The 11118-nt window shown below is 38.4% G+C and overlaps 1 protein-coding gene across 1 annotated transcript; it reads left to right on the forward strand.

Moving 5' to 3' along the window:
• The first annotated feature begins 7828 nt into the window (after positions 1-7828).
• Positions 7829-9808, forward strand: LOC104414139 (putative F-box protein At3g58860). Its single transcript, XM_039299234.1, has 4 exons — positions 7829-7915; positions 8046-9017; positions 9107-9250; positions 9515-9808. The coding sequence occupies exons 1-4, from the start codon at positions 7829-7831 to the stop codon at positions 9806-9808; spliced, it is 1497 nt and encodes a 498-aa protein (XP_039155168.1).
• The last annotated feature ends 1310 nt before the right edge of the window (positions 9809-11118 follow it).

Raw genomic sequence — 11118 nt, forward strand, 5'->3', positions numbered from 1 at the left:
TTTACTTTACCTATGCATAAACAAGAGGTGTTTCTTTTCTTAAAAAAGAAAACTAGGCAAAAGAAAAATTAAGAGTAGGCCAAAATAAAAATAAAAAATAAAAAGCAATTAAGCAACAGGAGTAGGAATAGCAACAATAACAAAGGCGTTTCTTCTATTATTGTTAAATCGTCGAGTTAGATGACATGTGATAATTAATTAGTATACCGATTTGAGATTTTGGTTTTCATTTATCTCGATTGTACCAGTTTTCTAATTTTTTGTTGTATTAATCCAATTTAACATAGAGTATATTCGTTATAAATGTACCTTTTTGAAATTTTTGGTAATAAAAAAATTTAATTTAGGATAAATTTATCATAAGTATATTAATTTGGGTTTTTTTTATGGTCATTTAGGATAAATTTATTATGAGTGTACGGATTTTTAATAATCAAAAAAATTAATTTGAATAAATTTATCACGGGAATATGATTTGGAATTTTTCCTCGTATTTAACTCAAAAATAAAATTGAGTGACAGTAGGAGTAGCACAAGTAGTAACAGCAGCAGTAGCAGGAGAAGCAGGAGTAATAAAACGAAGAATCAAATTCGCTTGGGAAGGTTTTGCTTTTGCTTGTACTTTGATCATGACCACAACGTGGAGGCCACCTCCACAGGTATCTCCACCTGCTCCAACTGCTCCGGTCCTTAGAAATAGAGTGGCAGCACCGTAGCAAATGTCCTTGTTGCAGACTTGCAGAATTTCATTTAAGGCCTTTTGCCCCTCCTCATGTAGCTCCTGAAACAAGTGCTAGTGCTGGCCCCTCCACACCCCTCTGGAAACAATAAATATAAACATATATAAGACCCGTTTTAGAAAAACCCAAATAGAAAAAGGGAATATTAAAACTCACGAGCTTGTCAACTTATATTAATTGTGCGTTTGGTAACGATTACGTTAGGGTAGATTCGATCGGGCGGATTCTTTTTATTCTGTTTCTAAGCCGATTCTAAGCATTTTGAGCCGTTTGGAATCGTCCAAAATTTCGATTACGGAATAGAATTACATTTGATATTTGTGTTTATTAATTATGTTCCAAATCAATTTTTTTAATTTTTAAATAAATATTTTACTTTTTACTTGTTTTTCTTTACTTTTTCATATTTTCCTTTTTTTTTTTTTCCTTTTTCTCATCTTCTTCTTCTTTCTTGTGGCCGGTCGCCGGCCAGAGCGTCGCCAGCCCTCGTCGGCAACTGGGTGAGGCTCGCCTAGCCCCGCCGGTGGCCAGGCTGACCTCGCCGGGGCCGGGCGAGGCTCGCCCGAGCCACCGGTGGGGGCTGGGCGAGCCTCGCCCGGCCACCGTGGGGCTGGGCAAGCCTCGGGGTTGGGCGTCGCGAGGCTTGCCCCGCCCAGCCCCCGGCGAGCTCGCGGACCTCGCCCTAGTCCGGCGAGCCTTCGACGAGCTCGCCGGACCGGCGGCGGATGGCGGGACGGCGGCGACGGGCGGCGAGCGGTGGCGGGCGTGGTGGATGGCGGACGCGAGATGGCTGAAGGGAAGAAGGAGGTTCTTGATTTTGATTCTCAAATTCGTTCCCGGAACAAAAATCAACCTTTTTTTGTTCTTGATTCTATTCCCAACTGCTCCTGGAACAAAAATTTTACCAAACGCGATTCTAGGCCCAAACTGATTTCGGGAACAAAGAATCAGAATTTGGCCCTGTTTGGATGGTTACCAAACAGAGCCTAATTGTCCTACCATTTTTTTCTGGGCGCTTTGAAAGGCATCGAATCTGATGCGGAGCGCAATGCGATGCTCCATGGAGTCCTTTGAGCGAGAGAGAGAGAGACTCTGAGAGGACGAGAAATTCTCTGTACTAAATAAAATTCTTTACAGGATCAAGACGTCCATGCACGGGGTATTAGCCTTACCCCGCCTGCTAGTCTGCTCTATATTTCGATACATCATTGTGAATATTACATCGTCCTATTTATATGTTTCATGAGATGACTATTTAAAATAACATCCATCAATTAAGATTGTGCAATCTTGCTTTCTATAAATAATTAATAGTAATGTCATAATTGTCTTTTAACATAGAATAATATCCTATAGAAAAATGTAAGAATCTCTAATATAATACCACTATCAGGTCAACGTGCATAATATGAGGATTTTATTATGTCTATCGGTTAAATATCAGCATTTGTCAATCACGCAAACAGTTCAATAATAATAATAATAATGAACTCTTACGCTTGACAGCGTCTGCGACTCCATGTTAACCATGGCAGCAAAAGCTAGTAAATATATCGTACAGGAGAGTGAAAAGTGAATCACAATAAATGCTAGTAAATATGCAGTACAGGAGAGGTAAAAAGTAATACAGCAGAAAAAGAAAGATCTACCCGATAAATTTTATTGACAACCAAAACAAAATCCTATCAAAGTGCCAAAAATCCTAGGTTTATTGCACTATTACCAATTTAGTCTCAGATTTTTTAATTTTGTTAGCTGAGTTCTAAACTTTTTACATTTTTCCAATTAAGTTTATCCATAAATTATGATAGGAATATGTCAATGATCTTACGTAGCACAATTAACGCTGACATAAATAAATTTTAATAGTATTTATTTTTTATTTTTTATATTTTTAGAGATTTTTTTATTCTTTTTCCTTCTTTAATTTTTTGGTTGGAAAAAGTAGATGCCAAGAAGATGAAAGAGTTTTCCAATAAATTTCACTTCCAACCAAAATACAATCCTATTAAATTATCCATTTTTTTTTAAATCTATTACACTTTTGTCAATTTGATCTTAAGCCTTTTAATTTTGATAATTGAGTTTTAAACCTTTTTGACGATTTGCCAATATAGTTCATAGGGTGAATTTTCGTAGAAAATCGCTGATATTAAAGTTGGTCATTCTACATGGTACAATATGTACTTACGTGAATAATTTTTTGAAATTTTTTAAAATAGTTTCTAAATTTTATTCTTTTTTTCTTCATTTCTTTTCCTTTTTCTTTTATGTTTGCTACACCATAAGCAATGGCTGGCCTCCCTTGGGCGAGGGTAGGCGTCACTGCCATAGGCAAGAGTTAACCTTGGCGGGCCTTGCGTAGGTGAGGGCAAATATTAGCTAGGAAGAGCGCCAGGGCAGCAAGGGCCCCTTCATCAAATTTGACTAGGCTGACTCTCACTTGGTGATATTGCCCTTGCTTAGGGTGAGGGGGCCCTTACATGAGCTTGCCCTTGTCAATTAAATTCTAAATATTTTCACATTTTATTAGTTGAGTCTATCCAACCAAAATTGGTCAAAAATTGCTAATGTGGGCAGCTAGTGCTAGCAAATGAGGTGATGCCATGGCCTATGGCCGGCGAAGGTCAACCGGCAACCCTTGTTGATCCACTCTCCAAAAAACCTTTTTTTTATAAAAAAAGCAAAGGAAAAAGAAAAGAAAGAAAAATCATAAAAAATAAAAAAAATTATTAAATTTTACGCGGTCGTGCCACGTAAGATGGTCGACATCCACATCATTGAAAACCTATCAATTTTGGTCGGACAAACTCAATTGTAAAATGTGAAATATGTTTAAAATTCAGTTGACAAAATTTAAAAATTTAAAAATGCATTGGTAATAGTGCAATAGATTTAGAATTTTTTTGGATAATTTTCCTGTTGATTAATATATGTTATTATAGATAGTCGTGTCATATAATCTATAATAGATAATTTACAGAAAATTCTCCATTTTCTCTCATGGCTTCTTCAGCCAACTGCTTATCTTCCTCCGTCCTCAACGCTGGGACAGTCTCCAATTTTCTCATTGAATAAATGACCGTGTCATCAGCATCCACTCTTCGGACGAGGCAACTATCACGAGACATCCATGGCTGGCAACGAGTGGAGGCCGACCTTCTGCCGCCGTCTTTTGGAAGGCCGCTTCACGCCCCTTCTCCCAAATCCCGAGCAATTACATGCCTTTCAATCTCTCATTTATCTAATTTTTAAAGCATGCTTTCTTCTTTGCTGCAATTTTGTGCCGAACCAGGCACTGTGGGTAGTTGGTGGTGAAGGGGCAGAGCCTGTTGTAGAAAGGCCGACCTTGCTGGTGGACGGGAGAAGGATGACGGTGCAGGAATGACCCTGCAAGTGGAGGTTAGTGTGTAATAATTCTTCTTAGTATAACTCATGAAGTTCATTTTCAAACTGGTATCATTTTTCATATTTATGAAAACGATACTTGCACCAGCAGAAAGTGTCGGGTAGTGGGCAAAACGGAAGGGTTACTATATATTTTTTTCGTTAATAAAGTGAAAAGCTCGTGACTTTATACATGTGAAGTGTCCCTTAATCTGGAAAAAATCACAATTCTTCCGTCCCCTCAAAATCGGATGATCGCGGATAATAGTCCATTAGTTGAAGGGAAAAAATATCCCAGCATCCAATGTAATCTTCCATACACAGCATGGAGCCCAAAAAATGAGTGTCAGCTGGAAAAATCCCATCGTGTTTTAAGTCGATGCGAGGCTGATTGACGTAGGATTAGCCCTTGTTAAAAGAAACTCGCGAAAATTACCACTTTGGATGTGGTTTTCGAATTGTGGTTCTCGCAACGCCCAATTACTTGTTGATTGTAATGTTTGCAAAGATTGAGTTTATTGTTGCTGTTGAACAAAACAATCTAACCCATCATGAATGGCGAAATTATTCCTAATTTCTCAGTACTCTAAGTCGATTGAATTGACTTGCTAAGTCCAATGCACTTCTCGCCAAGTTAAAATCAAGCATGAGTGAGAATTAGAGGTGTCGAAATGAATTATGGATCACTTTTTGACTCATATTTGGGACGTACTCTAAATGAGTTGTTAAACATTTGAAGGGCTGACTGAAAATGAGTATAAAATATTAAAATTGGAGAATGACCCCTTTAAAAATTAAGTTTGTATCACCAAGGCCCGTTTTTTACGAGACCGATTTGTGCTGTCTAAATACCAATCGTGGACCCAAAAAAAAAAAAAAAAAAATTCCCAGTCGGGCAGCAAGATTAGGTTCCCTTGTGTACATTAAGAATTTCACACCCACGCGCTTCCAACAGTGGACGTCCACTACGCGCTAGGAGTGATCGGTTCCCGGTTCGGTCCAGTTCCAAGGTGGAACCGGGAACTGGACCGGGAGAATCAGTTCCTAATTTTGGGAACCGTGGACCGGACCGTTGGTCTTAGGATCGAGAACCGGACCGGACCATCGGTTCCGGTCCAGTTCGGTTCAGTCCAAAAGAATTGGCACTTTATTTTTCACTAAAGAATGACCATTCACTAAAGAATAATCATGTTCTGGATCGATCAATCAAATTCGGTTTCCGAGCAATCTAATAAAACTACTCACACATGTTTCCACGTGCAAAATATTCAAACTTCACTTGTGTGAATATCAATCATAGTTTATGTATTTCATGCTTAATTTTAAGCATAAAACCCATGAACAACGTGATTAAAGGTGTTGCTTGGCTTAGGTTTTATAGACAATCTCTCTTCTATACTTTGAATGTTTAGTCGATATGAGACTTTTTAAGGCTTGAAGTGCCTTGTCGTTTGCAAGTGAGGGGAGCAAGAGAGAGAGTGTGAGCATGATGAGAGTTTTTTCTATAAATAAAGAGTAACAACAAGAGTTTTGGTGATCTCTTGGCCACATAAGAGGTTGTTACTTAAATTGCAATTCCGATTGCAATAAGTTTCATATATAATATTAATATATTATATGTGTTTATATATTATATGAATATAAATTATATATAAAAAAATTTGGTCCGGTCCGGTTCCCACCTTGGAACCGGGAACCGGACCAACCGGCCGCCGGTTCCAAGATTAGGAACCGGGAACCGAACCGCCGACCATGGGAACCACCCAAAACCGGCCGGTCCGGTCCGGTTCGGTTCGGTTCCGGTTCGGGTGGTTTCCGTTGCACACCCCTACTACGCGCGTATCTTATCCACCAACCAATGTACATATTATTTACATGTTCTCATTTTATTCCTAATAAAATATAATTGCACATTTAAAAAAAAGGTACACAAATTCAGACTTACAGCATGACTGCATTTCAGTGGGGTGTGTGTATTTTTGTGTAACAAAAATGGTGGCCAAAGTGGGCAATCACTCCGGGGATTAGAGCATCAGTGGTATATCTTAAAGGCCTCTTGATATTAGGTGAATTCTACTTGTCACCCTTATCGGCCCTTCCTTTTTTCTATTTTTTTTTTCTAATGTACGATTTTTATGACAAATTATTATTTTTCCTCCACAAACAAGTATGAGAGAGAAGATCCTTTTCATTTCTATATAAATGAAATAATAGAAGACAAGCAGCTTGGTTTTATTTGAAGTATAAACTCAATTTGAAAATCTTGCCATATGCTAAACAAAGTTTGGCAAATCTTAACATTTTAATGACTGAAACTTGTTGAATGAGGTCATGTCCCCTCCGCAACTTTTATTTCATCTCCATGATATACATTTTTCGAACAAATTATTGAGATTGATATCTCGAATTTAAATACGATTTGTCAAGACCAAACTCAAAGTTGGAAGCTGTTTCATAATTTAAGGAATGTCCACGTTCCATTTGTATTTAACCCCAAATCAAAGTCCAAATTACTTTCATGATTTGTGGATGGCCGGGGCCAGACTTTCACCACCTCCTTCATGCCTTGTCCATAACCTGACCTCTAAGTTTCCTCTTTAATTTGATGAGTCAGTTCATGGATTCATCTATTCTTTAAAAGCAACAACATAAGGAGAAAAAGAAAATGTGAAAATTGAATCCCAACGCAGGCCGATCAACTCAGTCAGGTAATTTTGCAGGCTTAATGAGAATCTAAGAAGTCAAGCAAAACAGTTTGCAAATTGGCAGGCTACTCAGCAACCAATACGCAACTCGATAGATTGAGCGGGATGATCAACCTGTACCAAATAAACAGAGCACTCGGAGGCTTGAAATAAGAACAGCTTCATAGCCTCCGCTGCTTCCGCGTCCGTCGAGCTTTGCTGATTTTTTAATCTCGACTCTTCCCTTTCCATAAATAGAGAGAGAGAGAGAGAGAGAGAGAGAGAGAGAGAGAGAGAAGGTCAGATCGGAAGATGATGAGCTCTTCTACAGGGAAGGGAAACTCAGTTGAAGCTGATTTTAGAAGAAAACACAAATGCTCAAGAATTTCGTCGGCAATTGGTGAATAGCTTGCGTTGTTTGTTAGGGGTTTTCCCTTGATTGAAGGCTGTGATATTAATCATCCTTTTCTTGGAGGTAATCTATAAAGATGAGATCGGATCCTATTTTTTATTTTTTTTCAAAAGTACAATTATATATCTATGAATGATGGATTAAGCATCTTATGCGTGGTTTGGCTTGAAATTGAAAGGTGATTCGTGTGCATGAATTACAAACAAATTAGGTAAAAAAAAATTCGTTTCTCATACTAATTAAATTATCATATTTCATTGTTCATTTAAAAATCTAAATTTGAAATTTTCAAGTATCGCATACGGAAAAACGTCAAAATGAAAATATAAAAATTATTTAAGACATGCCATTAGCGATAACATATTTCTCTTCATTTTTTATTTTTTTTGTGCAATATAAATTTTCACAATGTTAATCCTCATATATGGTATTTATTTATTTATTTACTTATTTGGGGCCAGAATCCTCATCCGTGGTTAAAAAAGATATCGCTGATTAGGAATTTCAAAAAAGATATCCCCTCGGAGGGCGCTTTAGAAGATTTGCCTAAGACCTGAAGACGCAGCCGCAGGATGTGATCGGGAAGGCTAAGAGGAGAAAACGTAATGGAGGGTGAACTAATGCCAGCGTCCATGGATTCTCCATCTCCAAACAGGCTCCGCTCTGATTCTGAAGCCGAATCTGCCGACAAGGTAACTTTCGGCTTTGTGCTTTTTCTTGGTTGGGTTAATGGAAATGAATGTCCTTGACAGGAAATTTGAGTTTCTTATGTTTGTTTGATAAGTTTTCCTGCTTCCTATCTTCCATCCGTCTTATTTCCAGATATTTCTAACTTTCTTTATTTTTCTTTTGGTGAAACTCAACCCAAAGGAGGATCGGATCAGCTGTTTGCCTGAAGACGTTATAGGCTTTATATTGTCTCTTTTGACGTCTAGAGAAGCACAAGCCACTTGTCTTCTTTCCAGAAGATGGAGGCATTTGTCTGCATGTCGGGTCACCAACCTTGACTTCGACCGGCGTGAGTTGTTGGACGAGATGAAAGATAACCCCGAGTTGGCAGAAAAGGAGAGGGAGAGATACGTGGAATGGGTGGACAATGCCTTGTATCCACAATATGAAGGATACCACCTACGTAGATTTGCATTATGCTTCGACTTGAATATTTCATATCAGTCTCACATCGATCGGTGGATTATATTTGCGTTGGCAAAACAAGTTAAAGTTCTCCAACTGATTTTCGACCCAACATCTATGGAGGATTTAATGAATGATTGTGACCCAAATCACTTGCCATATCTCTTAGGGCGGGAGACACTTATGGATGTTGATGTAGGGTGTTCACAACAGACTTCATGTCTAAATAATTTTGCCTTTAGCCCTTCTAGTTCTTGGCATGTTGGCTTGAGGTATCTTGAAGAGCTCACCTTTCATCGAATCACTGTAGAGGGAGAACTCATTGAGCAATTGCTTGCCAATTGTCCGGTTCTAGAGCGATTGACTTTGAACGATGCTTTTGGTTTGGATAGGCTGAGAGTTTCTGGCCGATCATTGAAGTTGAAATACTTGCTCATGACATGTTGTGCCGATCTTGAGTGCGTTGAGATTTTTGACACAAATCTTGCATCCTTCACTATCATGGGAATGGATATTCCAATGTGCTTGGACAAGCTCCCCCATATGTCTGAGATGTCTATTATAGGATCTAGCTGGGGGTTTGTGCATGCAGCCTTGTTTTTTCTTTCGAGTCTTTCTTGTTTGCAGATTCTCAAACTTGACTATGTTACTTCACCTGATGTAAGAGCCCTGACCGATTTTCATAAGGTTTCATAGGTTATGTCTTTTTTGCTATCTTTGTTATCATTGATACTCTCTCTCTCATGTAGGAAAAGTGGCATATTGGTCAATTGCCTAAATTGCCAAGTGTCAAGCAATTGAAAGTGAGTGTTCAAGGATATGGAGATGCAACCCTACTTCCATTCACTCTGGTGATCGAGGCATGTCCCTCCTTGCGAAGTTTTGTGTTTGAGGTGGGATTTTAGCCTCATTCAAATCTCCATCTATTTAGATATTAGACAAATGTAGGAAGATAGAATATAATAAACGAAGCCACTATTGAATCCTATTCAAGTTTCTGCTTATAGGTGAGTCATTGGGACATCACGTGATCAGCATTTACTTGATGTGACAATCAGGCGTACTTTTTTATGGCAAATTCTCTCTTTCACTAGCATTCTCCAATCCATCGATATCTTGCGGTGATCAATAATATACGGCATTCTTCTTTTTCACAGTTGATGCGGCCGTCAGAGATGCTATGCAGGCAGAGAGAATTGAAAAGAGTTGTTAGACCTTCCCATATGTACCTAAAGGAGGTTGAATTTTACAACTATTATGGTCGACCTTGTGATCATGAACTGGTGAATTACCTTGTTGAGAATGCCATTGCTCTGGAGAAGTTAGTGGTGAATCCCTGTGAAGAAGCATATTTCTCGGATGGGATGAAAAGACTGATGGAACCTAGAGAACGTGCTCTACAACAGCTCAAGGGAAAGTTACCTTCTAGAATTGAGCTGATGATTAATTAACAAAACTAGAGCATCATTCACGCGGCATCCACAGAGCTGTTATGCATTAGTTTAATTCTGCAACCTCTTGCGGATATATGTTTGTTTATTAATTTTTTGTTGCTCCTGATTCTTTTTAGTTGGATTTATAAGTTGCGTAATAGTTGTTCTCCATTTTTAAACAACATGGAATGCAGCAAGGCTATAAATAATGGATGTTTTCGGTTTATGGTTGAACTTCCTCGTGTGTTTCTACTTTTTGAAGTTACAATTGCAAGTTTACATCATCAATTCTCCATTCAATAAAACCCCATGATTCTGCCCAACATCCAATGTAATCTTCCATACACAAGATTGGACACAAAAATTAAGTCTTTTTTTTTTTTAAATTTAAAAAAGCCCCACAAGTCAATGCGAGGCTGATTAGCATGGTCTTAATCTTCGCTTGTTAAAGGAAATTTGCCACTTTTACCACTTCGTGGTTTTTGAAGTGTGGTCCTCAGAGAATGCCGCGATTATATGCTAACTCTAATGTTTGTAACATTAGGCCTATCATCATTCTTGAGTAACGTGAACAAAACAATAATACATATTAGTATATCACAAATGGCGAAATCATTGCTGATATCTGATAGTGATCTTCTAAGTTCCAAGTCAACATCAATTACTCCATTAGTATATCTTGCTGCAACTCATGATCAGATCAATCAAGCACGACCAAGAATCCATGAAGTCAAGCAGCAAAGCACAAGAAAATTTGAAAATTGACATGCAACTACTCAGCAACCAATTACACAAATTGAACGGGGAAAGGAATGCCCTTTTCCGATTATCACATCATACCAAATAGACATAACACTCGAAGTCTTCGAACAGGACCAGCTCGACAGGTTGTGGTTTGTCGGTGCCCTCCGAGCTCTACCAATCCTTTGAGTTCATTGGTTTAATGTTGTCTGTTCGCTTTATTTTTTCGTGGGTTTCGGCTGTCGCGTAGAGTTGAAAAATCGAGGGACTCTGTGTTAGGTAACTGTGATGATATGGGATGGAGGATTGTTGGATAAGTCGTAAAAAACTTAAAAACAAGTTTCGAGACTAGAGGTGGCTATTGATCTGCCACCACAAGTCCGAAAGTCTCAAAGTCAATATGCAGACTCCCAGAACTGCCCGCAAATTAGAACCATTTTTTTTTTTTTGGTAAATTTTTTTTCACAAGATTAGTCCTCCTATATGTTTTTTTTTTGGTCAAAATCCTTATCCATGATTAAAAAAATCACAATTCAAGGAAAGTTCCATCCTGTGATATTGTTCCTATGGCGGTTCCATTCCCGAAA

Source organism: Eucalyptus grandis, chromosome 1 (genome assembly GCF_016545825.1).
Source record: "Eucalyptus grandis isolate ANBG69807.140 chromosome 1, ASM1654582v1, whole genome shotgun sequence".
Lineage (NCBI taxonomy): Eukaryota > Viridiplantae > Streptophyta > Magnoliopsida > Myrtales > Myrtaceae > Eucalyptus > Eucalyptus grandis.